Consider the following 20,013-nt stretch of genomic DNA (forward strand, 5'->3'; position numbering starts at 1 on the left):
AGTGAGAAAGTCCAAGGGAATTTTCAAACTGTTTGCTCAGCCCAGTGTGTGTTTAACCAAACGCCCTTCTCTGCAGAACCAACCCCAGGATCGATCTGAACAAACAGGGCGTGAGGGGGACTGCGTTTCCTCATCGCCCCTCCTCCCCCTTGGATGTTAAAAAAGGGGTCAGAGCTCCCACACATGGGGAGGGGGAAAGAACAAGGTGTTTAGAACCAAGAAAAGCCATTCTGCAACTGTTTTATAAACTTCTTTTGTAAATTGTACCTCTAGCAATTTTCAGACACAACCCTTTAAATGTGTAACAAATATTTCTTCATTAATGCTTCTGAGCTGGGGGATAGAAGAGATCACATCTTCATCATGGTGAAGGCAGTGATATTTGGGAAACACTGTGTGGCAACATTACACAGCATTTTGGGGCCAAAAGCAAGGGAGAATTTTGTATTCCTGTGATTAGAGCTAGCGTAAAGGGAACTTACAAATTCTGAAATATTAATATTCTTCAAGAAAGCTGTTGCTGGGGAAGAAGTGGCAGCAAGCATTTACCTACAGAATACTAATGAAAGTAGCTCTGCACTCCAGAAGTTGCAGGGGAAAAAACACAACTGATTTTATTTGATTTTTTTTTTTTACTTTGAATTCCACATCCCCCTGTAAAAAAATAAAATAAAAAGCAGCATTTTTTCCATTTCCATCACCTGCTCTGCTTATATGCCTAGCCAGGAGGAAATTTCTAGGAGGCACCCACTGAAATTTGAATGTGACCCTGAATTAATGCCCCTTCCTCTCCTAGAGCATCCTGGAAGCCTTCCCTCCCCAGAGCAGTTGCCAGCCCCTGTGACCCCCACAGCAGCCCCTGAGCTTGGGCTGCAGGAGGGGCAGGTCCTAAATCACCTCTGCTTCTCTGGAAACTGGTAGCTCCTCTGAGCAACACATTCCAGCCACTGAGAGCTGACACTTTTAGGAGCTGGCAAAATGGGCAGGCTGCCCTGAGGGAGAAAATGGGCTGTGTGAAGAGCCAATGGTTCTGGATGGGGGAGAGGAAGAGGAGAGGAAGAGAGACTTCTCCTTGGCTCTAGAAGAATATAGACTGAGCAATCTCCAAGTTATAAGTCTTCTTCAGGTCTCTGTTTCTGCACACCAGGAAGGCTCTCTCCATACCCTGGTCTCTCCCGCTTTGCCATAAAAAATTGCTCCAGCAGAGAGGAATTCTCCAGGACAGGGCAGAGATTGTGAATATGTTAGCTCACCTTGAGCAGTGATTCATCATTGCCAAAGAAATTAAGTACCTGGCACCTGTCACCTACCCTTGAGACTCCTTTTCTACCAGACAAGATTCAAGAGTAAAAAGTTCACCTCACTTATTTTCTGACAGTGAAAAATTACACATTTGACTACAGTTTAGTGAACTGCAGTTGCAGAGTTTCAGGGGTTTACAAGATCCTCGTTTACTGAGACACACAGCAGGAGAGAGAACATCACATCTGAGCTTACATTTCCCTTTGGGAGCCTCCATTTCACCTTGCTCACATCTCCTTACAGGCTCCATTCTCTCGTTTTCTTCGCATGGGACAGGTAAAAATAAAGGTGCTGCTTTTTAATTATCTGTAGGCCTATTTCCTGGTTGTTTTTGTTTCCTAAAACCAGACAAGGTGTTGTCACTTTACTCACTTGATGGCCATAGAATGTTTTAAAGCTGATTAGTCTGCCTAACCTTGCAATTCCATTCCATTCCATTCCATTCCATTCCATTCCATTCCATTCCATTCCATTCCATTCCATGAAAAACATTATTTAGTAAGATTCTGTTGAAATGCCACTTAAGTTATTGATCTCCAAATTATATGAAATGCAGAAAAAAAATCTTAACACATGTTGTGTTTCTGTTCTAGCCCATACAATTCAAGAGGGAAATAATAAATCCATGCTGATCACTCCAAATCATCTTCATGCTCTTCATGTGTGTGAAAATGTTTTCCAGGATTAGTTGCCTGAAGCATCCCTTCTGAGGGATGGAGGTCAGGCTGACTGGCCTGTAGCTCCATGGACTTCCCTCCTTGCCCATAAATGTGAATATTAAGTGGTGGTCAAACACTGAAATAGATTGCACAGACAGGTTGTGCATTCTCCACTAGTGAAGCCATTCAAAATCCATCTGGATATGGTCGTGGGCAACCTGCTCCAGCTGACCCTCCTTGAGCAGGGGATTGGATGAGATATCTCCAAAGGTCACATCCAGGCTCAGTAATTCTGTGATTTAGCCTAAACAACTCCTTTAGTTAGTTGCAGTATAAATCTTGACTATAAATCTTATGTAACATGAAATATAGATGTACTTCATTAATATTTTAGCAACTGTATTCATTGTCATGTAACTACGAAACATGGAAACAGGATGAATTGCTTTTGCATAAAGGTCCTAGGGTGATTTCCTCCCAAATTTGCCCTAAACCAGGACAATAAACATGGGGCATAAACACAATAAATTAAGCCTGGAAGAATGAGGATTAAAAGCATTGAGTGTTTTCTCAGCTACCTTTCTGGGTTCGTGATGTTATCCAGTGCATGTCTTTACCTGGCCTTTCCTCCAAAGAGATTGCAGCTGAAAGACACAACAAGACCCAAAAGAGATAAGTCAAAAAGCAAAGACATCCATACCACTGTATTTGCTACATGATGCATGTACAACTGGATGGTACCTGCATACCAGCAGCTTATTACTTGTGAACTGTTCTCAGAGTCATCTGAAGAGGTGTTCAAAGAGCTCTTCTACTTCAGAGAGGCAGCATGAAAATACCAAGGGACTTGCTTGAAAATTTAGCAGCTAGTGTTCAACATCCCAGTGATGAATGAAAGATGAGGAGGAGAATGGAAAATATTTCCTTTCAATGAGAAGTTGAAGCAGCTTGTATTTGATCCAACAGAAAAAGGGGACTAAAAATAATTTGAATTCACAGCATTTGCATTAAAAGGCATTTTGTTTCCTGCTGATTCAGGTAGTGGGGCCATGGTGTGAACTATTATTGGATCACAGCTCACCACTGTGTCCTGCAGCAGGCACTGTCAGGTCCCAAGAGTCAAGCTCTTCCCTCCTGTGGGCAAAAGACGTCATGGGTGACTGAGGCAGATCCTTTCTGATGGATTTGTGCCCCTCCTGTTGCAACAACCTGTTGCTTTTCACAGTGATGCACCCTGCTTCCAAACTGACCAACTTCTCCCATCTTCATCAGCTACAATGCATCAGTGATGTACCTATTAATAAATATCCTCATTCACTTCTGTCTCTGTGATCTCAGCTTCCTCAATTTGCATCTGTTCTTTGCTTGTTAACCCTTTACACACTGCTAAATTGGACAGGAGCTCTTGAGAGCAGCTGTCTTTGTTTATCTGATAGTGTACTACTTAGTACCAGGAGAATTAACCTCTTTTTTGAACCTTTCATCACAATATAGCAAAATAAACCAACGTTTATACTTTTTTTTTTTTTTAAATCACTGCCTACAGCAATGTGTTAAAAAAGGCTCTTTTTAATAACATGTACTTTTGTGTAGAGTGGCTCTTATGAAATATGTCCTTGTCATTTTTCTGGGACTGTTCAGCAGAAGATGCCAGACAGGTTAATTATTATCATTTATTTGTGCAGGAAAGATCATAAAAGTTGTCTGCAGCAGAAAGCACACACTCCTTGTTGCCAAAAAGCAGATGCTGCATGAATAGAAGCTGGAGAAGCCACCTGCTCACGTTGCTGTGATGTTTCTGCCTGCAAGCTAGAACCACCACTCTTAGAAGTCAGCAGAAAATTTAGTCACATTGCTTTGTTCTGTTCTTCCTCACTCTGGTGCTAATTTTGGACTGCCACTGAATTTGCAATCTGACCTTATATTCAGCAAGGGTAGCACAGTCCATCAAACCCATGTAAGCCATAGGAGAACCAGCCTCAGGAAAAGCAGATGGTATCAGACAGAAAGATGGAAGCTCTGACCATAGTTGTAGCCTTCACAGCTACTGGGCATCCTTGTCCTTTAAACAATTTTTAACCCAAAGCCAGCAGTGCATTTCCACTGTGCAAACATTAACTTTCAGGTCAAAGGGAATGTAGATGTGCATGGGTTAATCACCCACTATTTCCCTTCATGCTCCTCTTATTCAAAAATATGATTGAATTTTAAGTTGGTTTGCTCATGCAGTCCAGACTTCATTTTGATCAAGTCAAGAAAGAGCATATGTTTTTATTTATGAGCTGGTCTTGTGTTCAGCATCTTTTTGAGAGAAGTCCATGGTGGTATGCTGAGAATAAATCTCCCTGTGCAATTTCAGTAGGTATGGAACCAGCGTTTCTGTGCACAGGTAAGGCCAAGGGGCACAAGAAGCTGTACCTCAGCAATACAATGCCGAAGTAGGAAAAAGAAACCACATTTCTGTATTTAATGGTATTTGCAGCAGGTGTTGGCTAAACAGCTGAACTGCCAAAGTTACATTTCACAGTCTCTCTGCTGCCACAGACAGTTCTGAACATCTAAATTGTCACAGACATCTTTTGTGAAAAATCCTTTCTTTAGGATTTTTCCCTCTTCTGGGAAGCTGAGGCCCGAGAAAAAGAATGTAAACAATGGTTATCTGCTGCTGTGGAATGCAACAGGTGCACCTGTGATTGGCCCATGTTGGTTATTTACAATTGAGGGCCAATCAAAGGCCGAGCTCTCTCTGGGACAGAATCAGAGACAGCTCCTTTGTTTATTCATTTCCTTTCCTATTCTTAGCATAGCAAGCTTCTGAACTTTTCTCTCTATTCCTATTAGCATAGTCATAATGTAACATATATACCATAAAATAATAAATCCAGCCTTCTGATCATGGAGTCAAGATTCTCATCTCTCTCTTCACCCTGAAAGACCCATTTTTAGCCCTGTAACATCTAAATCACCTTCCTTACATGCCTGCTGGGGAATTGTCCTCAAAGTTGCGCTAAAGCCTGCCTTTCCCAAAGCAACTAATGCCACTCTGAAAAACTCTAAACATTGACAAATCCACCTTTTTTTTCCAATAACTGTTTCAGACATCATCACTCCCACTGTTAGGGAGCTGCATCTCATTTCAAGATCCATTTAGAGTCAGGACCTCAGTATTGCTGTTCATTGCAGCTTTGCCTGCACTACTGGAAATCTCTTATGCTGCTCACATGGCCACTGTTAGTGACAGAGATGCTTCCTAATTTCTCCTTTGTGTCCTCATGTACTATAAAGAAATATATTTTCCACACTTACTGATCAGATGTCAGAATAAAAACAGTAGCACAAAGTGGATAATAAGTACTAAGAATAATACTTTTGGCTACATGTTACAGGCCCTCACTAGATAGGAGAGCTTTGACACTGTTACTTGAAATTAAAGATTGGAACTGCTTTTATTTTTCTTCCCTTTTTCCACCTGAAAACTAATTTTTTTCGTAAAATCCCTGTGTGTCAGAGGACCTTAACACAGAGTGCTGCAGCAAAGCACACCCTAAGGAAAGCTTTACCTCTGCACACTTCCTGGTAACTTGCCAGCCAGTGACAGGTTCATCAATAATGATAATGGCTTTCTGTCGAAGCAAACTAGTGCACTAAGCCACACACTTGCTCAGCCCTACAAAGGAATCAAAGTAACCAGCATCCTTGTAAGGATAGTGAGACAGAAACATGTTTCTAACAAGAGGAACTGACTAACAAAAGAAATAGAAGGATTAAGCTCCCTTTGCTGAAAAGCAGAAGCAGGTTTTCAGTCAGTGAAAACTGTCTCCTTGTTATCCACTGAGAAATGAGAACCCAGACCCTGACTTCACCACAGCTGACTGATACTGACTGCAGGCTACAACTCAGCAGTTCATCCTTCATTTGTGACAAACGGAGCATATTGCAGCTGCCTCTGCAAATATAATCAATAATGAAAATTTGTATTAAGGTTGCACCCAAAATCCCATTACTGGATAGGTTTCACATGCTTAAAAAGCCAGTGGCATCCTTGCTAAATTTTCCACGCTAAGGACATACTCATATTCATTCTGATGATCCCCCCACTCATCAAAGTGGTCACAGATCAACCAGAAAGCTCTGCCAAGCCCCTTGGGAACAGGGAAGGCTCATGGTTTATTTGCTCTGCATTTCACCTGCATGGGAGGTCCAACACATCTCACATGTACCTGCACCAGCCACCTTCACTGACACCTCTGGAACACAGCAGCTGGGCACACATTTCTGCCTGGGAAATAACACAGAGACACTGAGTAGCTTGAATCTAAAGGGAGTGGGTAACAATGTTCTGATGTGAAATGTGTGTGCACGTAATACAAACCAGGGACAGACAGGACCAGAGATGAAGGAAAACAGAGAAACAGAATTTCAGTGGTACAGCAAAAGAGACAATGCATGGCACAGAGAAACAGAGAGGAAAATGGGAAAAAAGGGGAAACCAGAGAGCTGAGCAGGAAACACAAAGAGGAGTCTTTGTGACTTCTTGTGATACAGAGGGGTCAGACAAATGGGGCAAATGGGAAGAGAAAGAGGGATAGAATTTGTGGGAACAGGGAATGAGGTATAGGCAGACAGGCAAGACAGACAGAAGGGTGACAGGGCATGGAAGAGGTGTGTGTTTGTGCAGAGAAAAGGAAGGTAAAACACATAAAACAAGTGTGACATAGAAAAGTAAGTTGTCCGGTGTCACATCCCTAAGCTTGCAAGTGAAACATTTTTGGACAGCTAAACAGGTAAGGTGGAAAAGCAATGTAACTAACTCCAGCTGCTCACATACTCCTGGTTCTGACAAGAAGCTGGAGCTCCCTGCACAAATAAATGTAACATCATCCACATGCACAACTCCATTACTCATCATCTTGTCCTAAGAAGGAAAAAATATACCTAATTGTGGTTACCTGCTGAGATCTAAACAAACAACATACTTATTCTGGGCTAGAGGCCTATTTTAGAACACACAGAGAGGTGAGCTGCAGCCAGGGGTTTGGCACTAAAGGTGAAGGAGGGAACAGCACCACAGTTTGCTTGTTCTGCTCTGCAGCTCCTTAGGAACCTGAGGGGGCCCAGACCTGGTTCCCTAAGACTGCACCTGACCTTAAGAAAACAATTCCAGCTTTCACTGTCAAAGGATCAGAGACAGACACTGGGGCTGTCACGAGCCGCACAGCTCACACATGTGCTCTTTATTATGAATATTTTGGTACCTTGTTTCTTCTGGTTGTAAACTAACAACCTATTTCACACAAGCACCTAAAAACTTATTGCATTCATGCTTACAACTACTCCCAGACCTTTCTGGAAATGGCCTAAGGAAAAGCAAAGCATCCATCTTTTTAATAAGTTTGACTGGTGCCCCCAGCTGTCACTTTTGTGCCTGATTAGTGGCAGTAGGCAGGTTTCCATTTATTTCCAAGCAGCTGCCAGAAGAGCTGCAGGCAGAGGTAATCCAGAAACTGCAGAACTCTGCTCCCTGTCAATTTCACACTGGCATTTTACTTTCTTCTATCCCCATTTATTATTAATCTCTATTTATATCTAACTCCAGCTCTTAGTTGGCCTTTGCCAGAGGCTTAACCATTAGAGGTGACTGTGAGGAAGGTGTGGAAAGAAGGAACAGCTATAAATCAGGCTTTTACCACTCCATGGAATTCTAGCAAAGTGAGAAACCGTGCAAAGCTTGGGCTCTTTAGGAAAACAAGACCCTGTGCAGAAGATCAGACCAGATCAAGTCTCCTTTATCCTTAGTGCTAACTATGTAAAGGAAACATCTATATAACAGAACTCCCAGTCATGCTCAGTTTTTACACAGCTTTATATCCCTTCTAAATTTCTATCCATTCTAATTCAGAGGATGTTCGTACATTCCATGTTTTCTGAATCCAATAAGTCTCAAGCTCAGTAGGAGCATGTCACACTTGTTTCAAATAAGCACTGTATAAAAACATACTTTTTCCATCAGTTTTCAATGAATTGCCTTTTAATTTAATATAAAAAACAAGACACAATCAATTATGAAAAGATAAACAGGAGAACCTGATTTACTTTGCCCTCTCCAAAGTAAACAATTTTAATTTAAGCAGCAGAACTAACACCAGTTGTTTTCTACTAATGATTTTCTTTTTAAGGCTTCCAATCTTTTTTCATATCTTGCCTATTGCTTTTATCCCTTTTGGATAGGGATGAACAGTGTGCTCTAGGTGAAACAACACTCCATTCATTTAATGAAGGCATTCCATTATTTTCCAGACCACTCCTTACCCATCATTGTTTTGCTCACTTCTTTTGGTCACTTTATTGTACATGAGAGGCCCACTCAATGTCATCTTTCCTTTAGAGGTAAAATGAATGCAAATCATTGCAAAGACTGTCCATAAGTTTTCCAAATGGAGAGAAGGATGTCACATATGTGTGCTATGTATGATGAAGTTTCCCACAGCAGTGAGAGGCATTCAATTTATTGCACAGTTTCCCCAGATGTTCCCATAGATGCAGATGGTCTGCAATCCTAAGCAATACTCTAGGCTCCTGATTAGGTTTTTGAAAAACCTTTCCAAAAGGTTTTCCAAAACCTTTCCAAGTCTTTTCCAACAACAGAAGCTTCAGCAGGCTAGCCAGCTGTAATATCATTTTACTGTGCTTGACAGAAGCATTACTGTCTTTGAGCATCCAGTGGGAACAGGACTGTCTTTAGGAACTCAGAGAAGTTGTCTTCCACTTCTCCAGTGCTCAGTCATAATGAAGGCTCTTCAGTGTTCCTCCTCCAAACCTCTTCCTTTCAGAGAAGCCAGGAATCTAGAGGCAGGAAAGACAAGTTGTCATGTCAGAACCAGCAGGAGCTCCCTCTAGCCCGCACTGTTACCAAGCCAACTGCAGCATCTCCCACCTCTGCCATCTCCAGAATCAGGGCCACAGTGCTTCAGCTGACTGCTCGAGGAGCAGCTCTAATTAAACACTGCACAGCTCCACTATGGCTCATCTGTTCTCTGGGGCTCCTTAAGAATTTTGGCAAGGGAAATTGAAAGCCTCAATCCTAACACAGTTAATGACAGATTTCAAAGACAGATTTCAAAGCAGATTCAAGCGCATACAAGAATTTCTCCTCCATTCATTTTAAAACTATAAAACAATATAAACTAAGTCCTATCAAAGAGCTGTTGAGGCTTTATGCCTTCAAACCCAGGCAGCAGCACTTCAGTGGTAGCTGAAAGTACAGTTTTATCAATGACTGAAAGCTTAAAGAAAATCATTGAGACAGAAATGGCTGCAACAATACAAAGGATTAGAATTCCTGCTTTTGCAGCCCATCTGCAGACACTGCTTACACAGTGACAATGGATGTTTACAAAGAAAATCTACTTGAAACCATCAGAAGCTTCTCTGGCCTTAACAGCATTTCAGACAGATTTTCAATCCTATGCACCTGTGAATCCACAAAAGCAAGTGATATGCTGCTTTCCAATACTGCATATCTGCCCTACTGGCATCATAAAACTATTTGATTACAGGCCAGAGTAACTTTTACCTTACTCACTACAAACAAGCAGGAACAGCAGACCCTTGTAAACACACCCTCCCAAAACAATTCCACACATTGATAGGAAATACAGTCTATTAAAATGGAGGGAGTCAACCAAGCCCTACAAATCATGCCAGAAGCACAAGGGCATGTATGGATGGTGGGGACAAAAATATAATCTACAATTTGCAGCAGATTGCTCAGGTTACACACTTCACTAGTAAGCAGAGAGCTGAAAAGCTTCCCCAAAATAAAAGTCCACTAAAAACTCCACAGATTAAATTTACTTGGGGTTTTCGGGCCCAAAACTCAAATATGCAAGTTATTCACTAAGGTACTAGTTTATTCACCTCTGAAAAGCAATCATCTCTAAGAATAAAATCAGGCAGATTTGGTACAAAGGTTCACCTCATGAAAACTGCTTCAGGAATTTAAAGAGGAAAATTGCAATCATTATAACTAAAAAGTACCTGAACATCATAGGTAAAAAGTTATCTGCTTTAGCATTTTTTACATCAAAATCACTAATTAAGAGGAACAATTATTTATTTATCACATATCTGATTGAAGTCATAGCTATGAACAATTTGAAACTTATCATTCTTTTCATCTTGAAGAAGTTTATAACAGAAATACCTCAAAACACGAATAATTGTAGGAACCTATTGTAGAAAACCCACAAACACATTGGTAAGAGTCACATTTAGTAGATAACTTCAAATGGTAACATTAAGAGGTTGCATTGAAGTCTCCATTTCCAATTTGGATTTTGCCTCTTTTAACATGATTGCTTGCTGTTTAAGATTTGTTTTGAGCTTTTGAGCTCCTGTCAGGGAAGCAGACAGTCATCAGCAGGCTGCAGTCTGTGGCACACAGCCAAAAGGAATGTATAGTTAATCCCTGGCTAGCCACTAAATAGGATCAAATGATAAAAATAAAAATCTTACATCATGCATCAAAGACAACCAGCACACAGGCAGGTTTCTGCATTAAGATATTATTCCCATGAAAGAGAAACTTCCTTTCACTAGAATGTGGGGAGAAGAGGGGAAGATAAAAGGCATCATGCAGAACTAAAAGAGGCAAAAGCAAATTTATTTTCAAAAGGCACTATAGCAGCACTCAAAGAGAGGAAACATTTTGTAACCTGTGACTATCTCCCCCCCACACCCCAGGGGCTTTCAGCACAGCTACCTCTAACAATGTACAGGTGTGACTGTTCTCCAGAGATGCTTTTCATGGTAATCTGCAACACCTTTACATAAGGTAAATGCAACTTCACTACTCCCTGCATGGCAGACTGCATGTGGGGAGGTGGGGGGCACAAAAGCTGTAGTGGCCTGCCCAAACCAGAAGTCATTTTGCTGGTACTTCCCCATCTAGCTGAAAACAGTGAATTCAGTCCTTTAGGAATGAATTACAAGCTGATATCATCCTGCCACTTTCCTTGTGGCTTCACTGAGTCTCTGGAAACTACCCACATTAAACATAAAAGCTCATTCCAGCTGTACAGAAAAACCCTTTCATTGACCTTCAGGATAGCATCTATGGCCTTAATCTGCAACCAAAGCTGACAGAGCTGAAAGAAATCATATTTGCCCATTTTACCTCACTCTTCCAACTTGTAGTATGTTAGCATACTTAAGTATTTCACTGCCAATCACTTTACAGACAAATACTTCAGCTGACAAAAGTCAGCCATTCTTCTGTCTAGCCTTAACAGCTGTGCCCCCAAAGATACAAGAATGAAATTACCAGCACAGATTGCCATTTAGCTTGCATGAAGCTGTGTTTTAAAGAGGACTATGTCAGCAGTTCACATTACACAGGGAGAAATGAAACAAAAGAGGAGGAAAAGTGACAAACCTGATTGCCATCTCTCAAGACGTATCTCTTCTCTATGACCTGGGAACAACAGAGAATGAGCTCAGCTTGCACAGCACATGCAGAACCTCAGATTGCAACCAACACTTCACACATGAGCACTGAACTCAGGGCTAAGGGACAAGGTCTGACCCCACACCTCTGCTCCAGGCCTACAGCTTTAGTGCAGTGCTCCAGCAGTGGCCACCCACAGCCATCCTTACACAAACTGTCTAAGCTGTCTCATCATCCTCAACTTCCACACAGCCCTCCTGGGTAATGGAGGTGATGGTTTGTGTGCCTCCTGCTTCAGACTCAGTTACTCCCATTCCCTCTGCAGGGATACTGGTTCCTACCACTGCACAGTAGCCCCACTATGCTATCTTTGCCCAGAGGATGCTTAAAACAGAGCATTCCCTCTCTCATTTGCACAGTAGTACATTTGCCTAATGGTCTCTTTTTCAGGAAGGGAGAATAATATTCTTAATTAATTTCTTGATTCCTAAAGGTTGCTTTAACTAGGATCAACAGAGCTAACCAGTCTTGCATCCCCCCACATTACTACCTCAGAATGCTGTAACCCCTCTGGCCTGCCAGACAACTTCAAAAGCATAAGCAGAGTGTCTTTTGTGAGTTCTTTTTCACTGCTCTATGCAGATCAGGAACTAAATCTTCAAGCAGATCAGCTATCTCCTGTAGGGTTCCAAAAGCAGATCAATCTTTGGCCCTCCCACACCTAGCTTGAACCAACTCAGAAAGTGGAATGTGAAAGGAGCAGCTTAAACTGCTGTTCATGCTCAAATCCCAATATTTGATGCACAGGACAATAAAACATCATTTCATTGACTTACCTTATCAAAAAACCTGCTTAGTTTGACAGCATTGGATGAACCTGCAGCCAGATAACGAGGATTGGTGCAGTCCTAGAACACCCAAAATGACAACAACAAACCAAGGAAATCAGTGCAAGGAAGCCAAACACAAGAAAATGGAACATACTCTTTTCCCTGACACACACCATCAGCAAGGGAAAACAATGGATCTGCTGATTTCTGCTCCACAGTCACTTCAGAGAGAAGACCAACTGCAGAATTCCAAACAACCCCTCATATGCTCAACATATTCCTTCCACCACCAGCTGTGCAGTCAGGCAGGGATTTGCACAGGCCCTGAGATTGGGAGTGTGTATACAAGCATTGACACAGCACATGTGTATTTTTACACCCACAGATCTATATAAAGTAATCTTCATGTTTCATTCAAAGACATTCTATGTCAGAGCTATGAACAAGAAAAAGAAAATTTAACTCCCAGCCAACAATTCAAAGCTTAAGGGACCTTACCTAATACCCCTTACATCTCCTAATAGTGAACAAAGATATCTGTTTCAACAAGCAAGGGGCAGAGCCAACAGAAATGTGAATGACTGGCACTACTGCAAAAATCTCCAAAAGCCAAATTTTTGTTACATCTTTACTTACTAAAAATTGGACTCACTCCTATACAAAAGAAAAACAACAAAGATGACAAGGATACAAACCAAATTTATCTCTTCAGCATTGAAATCCTCAGCCAAGAATGCTGTTCTGGTCAAAACTTCATTCCTCTTAGTTTCTGGGATCTGATCCAGTTTGGTTCCTATCACCAGCAGTGGGATCTGGTTATCACCAAACTGTTCACGGTCATAGTCACTGCTGAGGGAAACAAAGACAATCCTGAAGGAGGCAATGGCCATGTAAGTGGGCACAAGCACAACATGACCTCCCCTGTGCCTCTCAAAAACCAGCAATTTATCTATTAATAATCATTTAATCTAAGTTAAAATATGCAATATCTTTACATTAAGGAAGAGCTTCTGCACCTAAGTCACTACAAAGGAATCCAAGCTTCAATCACTCTCCTTAGCTAGAATAATCATTTGTCTGTAATTTTTTACCTAAACCAAGCTTTCTAGCAAATACCAACAGCAACAACTTCAGCAAGAATTCTAGTGGCTGAACATCTGTCCTTTACAGAAGTTAAACTTCTGAAAATTAAATCAATTGTGAAGAATCTGTCTGTGGAGACATTAGAGAATTTGGCAGTTTATACAATGCAAATCCTCTTTCCCATTTCCTACATTTCTACAGAACTGTTCTGTGTACCAGAACAGACAGATAAACAATTGATATTTTTCCCACAAGAAGCCACTCCTCACTATTGCCTTCCTGCTCATGTGTGAGGTTCAGCAATGATTTTACAACCTCCTTGACTAGATGGATGACAGGAGCAAAGAGGTGCAGGAGGAAATCCTTGACAAGGTGTTGGAGAATTATGAACATGCTGTTTAAGCAGAGTTTTTAAGCTCTTTTAGCCACACTCCTAAAATAATTCCCCCATCACCCAAACCAAAAATGTATGAAGTGAACTTCCTCAGTCTTGGTGCATGGAGGGAATGCCTCTTGGCCCAGACACATTTTTCCATGACATTTCCTGTACAGTGGCATCTCTCAGTGCAGACAGAGAAATCTGTAACTGGGACTGGACCCACTCTCACAGAGGCCTCAGACAAATAAAGGATGCATAAACATCTTTTCCCTTAAAGCAAGGTCTCTGCCACCCAGTTTGGGAATCTGCTGTCAGAACTGCCTGATATTGCCTGGCAGTATGAAAGAACAAGAATAATCAACAGACAACTTTCTTTGCTATTCCCCATTTCTTTCTTTCTTCCAAGTCTAACCACATGTACTTTCCTGTGGAGACCAAGCACCCTTAGAGAGGAACAAAAACTTGTACAACTGCTTGGAATTACCAGGTCTGAGCTCTGCATGTTTGTTTTTCACTCACCCATTTGTCACAAGAACTCCTGTTGGAGCAACATCTCTGTTGAGTGCTTCCAATGACCAGCGATACAAATTCTGGGATGATTTCTTGTTGGTCAAGTCATGCACTAAAATTATCCCTGCAGGGAAAGACAAGACAGCAAGATGCCATTTAAAGATACATATTCTCCTCCTTATCTTACCAAAATGACACCCACAGGTTCCCAGATAGCTGAGAATGAAGGGATGTATAAGCAGTTCTGTTACAGTGAATAAGTAAGGCTGAAAATATCAGGATGCAACAGGTTTTTTAAAGCTGCTTATCAAGAATTGGCTAAGAGCTAGGAGAAAAAATCACATGAAAGCAGGAAACAAACAACCATCTCAGGCTTTAATCTGCAAAAGGCTTGCAGGCATTCACTGATTCTGTCTACTTCTCATGACACTGAAATTCTATATTACTGCAGCAGAAAATTCAGCCTTTCTCTGGTAAACATAATTATCTTTTATCCCACCATCTATAAAGTCTGAAGTCTTTTTCTTTGTTTTAAAGGAGTTCAGAGAGAACTACTGCTTTCCTGCATTTTTAAGAATTAATGCTATATATCTGGGGAGATATCCAAAGGAGAAAAAGACACTGACAAAATATCATAGTCCACTAAATGGCTGGTAAAAGCATGAATAAATAAGACTTACTGCACTTAAGATTAAGTTTCTAGCATTTTTCATTACCATGAGCCTTCAAAATGTAAATTCTGAGACAGAGTCAAGCTTCCTAGCTGTGCTATTAACAGACACTCACTTCTGATAACCACAGCTCCTAACTCAATTACCAACTCCTGCTAGCAAATTTCTTCTATTTATTCACATCTTCTGCAATATGTGGAATGTTCCCACTTCCTCCAGACTTCAAACTACCATCAATTCAAGGACAAAATGGAATGATATCCCTTATCTGCATTAGGATTCATTCTCAAAACACTTCACAGCCTACAGGTAGAAAAAAACTAATTTAGTCTTTCACCATAACTTCCAGAGGTGCCACCCACTGCTATGAACAAACCACATTTCCACAAACATTTTCCACTGCCCCACATGACTGTGCACAGGCTCTCCCACGAGAGTTCCCAGCATATCACAGCTGTAGCCCTATTTCAAGGCATTTATCTCAGTAACACTATAAAAAAGCAACTCTGCTGCCTGCCCACCCCCAGTGTAGAGAGAAAATGCCTGATACAACAAAACTTAGCCTACAGCAACAGATCCAGAGGCAGTGCTGCACAGCCAGTGAGAAACACTCCCCACCTCTACATTCTCTCCCTCAGTTATGTCTTTGATTTCCTTATGTGCTTCACCTAAAACCTGCACAGTTAGCTGCACCAGCAGGAAAAGGCTGTCAACATCCATAAAGAGCAGGCAGGACCAAAGACTATTCAAAGAAATGCTCCTCCCACAACAAGGTGTGCAAGGCCAAGCCTCACTGCCCAGTCACTGTCCTCAGCTATCACAGTCCCCACACCAGGTGGAGAGCCAGCCAAGAGGAAGATCTGTGGATAATCCAAAACCAAAGTGTACCAGCCTGGTCAGCAGCCTGCTCAGCTGCTGCCACAACCAAACACTGACTGGCTTTCAGACCACTGCAGGCCCAGAAAGCACAAGCAGTCAGGCAGAAGGAATGCGTTCATCTTCTCTTCTTAAATCAGGTCAAGCAGAGGCAATTTGTGAGACAAGCTCTAATGGAGAAATTAATCTAATGAAAGAAACAAGACCCAAGGTTAACCACCAAAGTCAACACTCTTCATATGCAAGCTGTCTAATTAGTATCTTTTGGGCAGTGGAGATAAATAACTCTATTTTAATGTCATCAATTATAACTCAGATGCACAAGTCCAAGACTTCATTTCATAATGGGCTGTTCTAAGTTATTTCCAAGTCTGACCCACACTCCTTGGCACACTGTAGATTTGGTATCAAAAAGAAATCAATTTTTTTTCATATACCAAAGAGGCTTGCTTTGAGGGCACAACTCAACTCAATTCTCATACACAGAAATCTGGTTAACAATATAAGCAAGAGGTACCTAACACAGTTTTCCCCCTGAGAAAAGAGGAAGAAATAACTAGTTAGTCACAGGCCAAAAATGTTTATTGTGTGGCTTAACATGTTACTGAAAAGTCTTCAAATGAGGGGGAATAAGCAAAGAGAATCAAACAGAATACTTGAGCCAGATTTTCAGCAGCAGTTCTTACTCTGATACACCTCTAGTTTTAGTGAAGTCTCCTGGTATGACAAAAAGTAACAACTGAAATACTGCACTGTTATGTTTATAATCTCTTATTTACTCTTGTTAGAGACACAGATGAACTACTAGGCCTTTAAGACAATATCTCAACAGAAGGCACAAAATACTACTTCCTACATATGCAGCAAGTTGCAAGATTCAACTCTTAAAAATAAGCTGGTAAGCTAAATGAGCAGAGGCAAGATGGTTATCAGCATATGGCAATTTTATGGGACACAGTTCAAATTTGCCAGGGTAGGATGTAACTGTCAAAGTTCATAAAAACTGAAAGAATCATTTTTCTGCTGTAAGTTTTACAACCGAACAGACAAGAAAATACAAACAAACAAAAAAAAATCTTTAAAAATATAAATCATATATCTGCAGTATATCAGACCCAGAAAGGTGAAGGTTTGATATACCTTCACTGCACCTCCAAAGCCTCCCTGCTGTGCCAGCAGCACAAGGCTGAAGGGAAAGGCTGATAGAGCTCATCTGCACAGGTTTGCCCGAAATATCTGCTGTTCACAACTGAATCCATAAAATTCTGCCTACAAATAATATCATTTTTCCTGTATAAATCAGAAAGGAGAACAATGTAGCCCTCAGGCAGGCTGCCTGGAACTCTGCCCCAGAAGCAAGGGACAGCTCCTTACAGAAACCATATTTACACCAAGTATTAAAACCACACTTACACCAAGCAGACTTACCATTCAGCAAATTATAGAACACAGCTCGTGTGCTTTTCACACTGGTGGCACTGCCCACAGAACCTCCAACATCCCACAGCTCAATGTAATAGGTCTTCTCTTCTGGGGTTCCTTCTTTGTAGTCATGGATCTGATGAAAAATTCACATCACACATAACCACAGCACCCTGCCACAGGAGTTAATCCACATGGCACAGCTGGAAGGATTATTGTGCTTGGATAGAAATCTGGAAATTCTCATGCTGACACAGTTTCAAACCTCTCAAGTGGAAGAGAGACGGAATGAGTCAAGCAGCAGCCACTGGACACCACAGAGATGGAGATCACCCTCTCATGTGAGAGGGAGCCTGGTGAGTGAACAGGGAGCACCTCAGTGTTAACAAACCCAACATCTCATGATGTGCTCAGACAGTGTTTTGCCAAAGCAAATGGAAAAATTAAGGTCTTGACTTCTTACAGTTGTTAAAACCCACATGGCAGCACTGCAAGAATATTAACACAGGTGACAGACCTGGATTCCAACTAACCACATCTTTTTCCTACCAAACTCTGACATCTCAACTGAATTAATCAACAACTTCTGCCCCCAGACCTGCTGAGTAGTTTTGCCCACAATCTAACAGGACTGCCATGTTCCTCTCCTCAGATTTTGGAAATACATTTCTAACCTAGGGCAATGCATTTCAAGGAGAATGCAGCAAAGAGTGATGAAGGGAAAAATCATTTATCAATGTCCCATGAGGGCTGGAGGCTGGGCCAAAGAACTGCTGGATGGGCATCCTCATTCCTCCCAGAGCAGGTCCTGCAGCAAGCAATCAGGAGCAGCAGCAACCCCATGGTCACAACTGTCTCCAAATAGCAGGTTAGAAAATCACCACTACTTTATTTGGCAGTGAGATGCATCAGTAGCATTTCACCAAATGTGTACATCAGTCACCAAAACTTACAGTTGTTTATACATTTTGGCAAACAAAGGAATAAGTGCTCACTGGCTCACTGAGTGATGCAGTTCTCTTCATTAATTAGTATTCAATCTTCTATTGGTTATTGATTTCTCACTTCTCATGCTATGTAGCCCACTTTTTCAACCTTTTTTATTATCTTTTTCCCATGTAGGGAGAGTCATATTAATTGTCTGTTAGTTTCTTCTTCAACTCTGCTTTCTCTAACATGTCTTTGTAGTTTATGAATTCTGCATTCCTGGTGTCCAGCTCTCACCAATAAATTTCTCCTGTTAATTTCCTCACTCAGATCTAAGAGCACTGAAGCATGCCAGGCCCTGAAGTTTAATTTGTTTTTCGAACACATGAGCATCACCCAGAGCTTTCCTGTGTTCCCACAAGCTAAACGAGTGAACAGTTTTTTCCCCACTGTGTTTGGCTGACAATTTGGCTGTTCCTTGCCTGTTTCTCAAGGAACTGGCCATCTTGTGATTTGTAACACGCCAGTGGCCACTGCAGCAGGGAGCAGAGCTACGGGTGACAAATGTCTTGTCTGACAGTGGCAACCCTGGAAGGTCAAAACTTGCTTACACAAGTGCTTGGCTCACGTTTGACGCTACTTGCATCAGATGAAGCCCTCAGCAAAAGGCATGACCAAAGTACAGCTCTGTCTGGGGCGGTAAGTCATTGAAGTAAAAAGTCAAGGCCCTTCCCTTACACAGCTCAGTGCCACCAAGAGGCCTGCATGTCACCTACTCGCACATCCACGGAGCAGCCCACAGTCCAGGACGGGTTTCCCAGCACCTGGTTGTGGCACAAGAGGTGAACGAGGGACGATTTCCCGACACCTGCAAGCGCACAGAGAGAGAACAGCTCCTGAGGGCGGTGCCAGGGTTACAGGTGGCGAGGCCGGGAGCAGCACGGAGTGAGCGCGGGCGCTCCCGGCTCCTCAGCGGTAACGGGGAGGGAGGCGAGGAGCAGATCGCCAGGAGCGGCCCCAGGACGCACGGCCTGGGGACACCACGGACTCACCGGAGTCGCCCAGCACCAGCACCTTGACCCTGTCCAGAGCCGCCATCTTTACCCCGCTTAGCAACAACGCCCGGCCACAGGCGCGCCCGCCAATCGCGGCGCGCGTTCTTGCTGCTTCCCTCAACCCATTGGCTGTCTGCTCCGACGGCCAGCGCGTTATCACTTCTGATTGGCTTAGCCCCGGCGGGGGCGGGAAGGCGCCGTTCCGTACGGGCAGGCGATTGGCTCTTTTCCGTGTCGCTCGGCAGGGGGGGGCGGCGCGGCGCAGGCGCGGGCGGTGCCGGCGGAGGCGCGCGGCGGTGACGCGGTGGCGGTGACGCGGTGGCGGAGCCGCTGGAAGCGCCGCCCGGAGCCGGGAGAGCTGGAAGCGGCGGCAGGTCAGTGCCGGCCCCGGGAGCGCGGGGAGCTTCGGCCCGCGGAGCCCCCGGAGCCCCCGGAGCCCCGGCCCGGCCCGCGGGGCCCCCGCTCCCCCGCTCCCCGCACCTTGTGCCCGTCTGGGCCCCTTCCGCGCCTTGGCTCCTTCCCACCGCTTGCCGTTCCTCCTGCGGTGTTTGTTGAGGCTTCTTTGTTTTATTTGATTTTTTTTTTTTTAAAGAGGTTCTCCTGACCTCCTCTTGCCCTAGGGAATCGTACACAGTTCGATGTTTAAATCTCAACACATGAAATGGGCAGGGAGCGGGAAGCTGTGCAGGGACTGTCCCGCTGACTGCGTTGAACTGCTGTGCTGTGTGTGATTCTGAGGGCACGCAGGGCTGTGGGCTTCTGAGGGGGAGCTCACTGCCAGAGCCGGCTCAGTCCTGCTTGGCTCATTCCTGTGAGCCGGCTGTGGAACCGTTCCGTGTTCCAGGTCAGCAAGG

At 43.0% G+C, this 20,013-nt stretch overlaps 2 protein-coding genes across 4 annotated transcripts in view; one reads left to right on the plus strand and one right to left on the minus strand.

Moving 5' to 3' along the window:
• Window positions 1–7,959: 7,959 nt before the first annotated feature.
• On the minus strand, window positions 7,960–19,207 carry RABL3 (RAB, member of RAS oncogene family like 3). 2 transcript variants are annotated; one of them, XM_058825512.1, is made up of 8 exons: window positions 19,157–19,207; window positions 18,881–18,972; window positions 17,184–17,313; window positions 14,218–14,332; window positions 12,932–13,082; window positions 12,243–12,314; window positions 11,395–11,433; window positions 7,960–8,804 (listed from the first exon to the last, which is right to left on the minus strand). In XM_058825512.1, exons 1-8 carry the CDS (start codon window positions 19,200–19,202, stop codon window positions 8,739–8,741), a joined length of 711 nt encoding a protein of 236 aa, XP_058681495.1. In that variant the 5' UTR covers window positions 19,203–19,207; the 3' UTR covers window positions 7,960–8,738. The 2 variants fall into 2 exon arrangements, with proteins under 2 accessions (XP_058681495.1, XP_058681494.1); XM_058825511.1 differs by having other exon boundaries at window positions 12,932–13,085.
• Window positions 19,208–19,433: 226 nt separating this feature from the next.
• Window positions 19,434–20,013, plus strand: part of GTF2E1 (general transcription factor IIE subunit 1) — a 49,294-nt gene continuing 48,714 nt past the window's right edge. Inside the window, exon 1 of one of the 2 annotated variants that reach the window (XM_058825381.1) lies at window positions 19,434–19,533. The gene's annotated coding sequence lies outside the window, so the exon portion shown is untranslated. Of the gene's footprint in view, window positions 20,004–20,013 lie in introns of both variants that reach the window. The other variant, XM_058825383.1, reaches the window with a different exon arrangement.

This window comes from Ammospiza caudacuta, chromosome 2, assembly GCF_027887145.1.
Source record: "Ammospiza caudacuta isolate bAmmCau1 chromosome 2, bAmmCau1.pri, whole genome shotgun sequence".
Classification (NCBI taxonomy): Eukaryota; Metazoa; Chordata; class Aves; order Passeriformes; family Passerellidae; genus Ammospiza; species Ammospiza caudacuta.

Coding starts and splice junctions, on each gene's coding strand:
- RABL3 (XM_058825511.1), bottom strand. CDS start 19,202: ATGGCGGCTCTGGACAGGGTCAAGGTGCTGGTGCTGGGCGACTCCG. Junction 17,314..18,880: donor GCTGCTCCGTGGATGTGCGA/GTAGGTGACATG, acceptor ATTTTTCATCAG/ATCCATGACTACAAAGAAGG. Junction 14,333..17,183: donor GTTCTATAATTTGCTGAATG/GTAAGTCTGCTT, acceptor CTTTCCCTGCAG/GGATAATTTTAGTGCATGAC.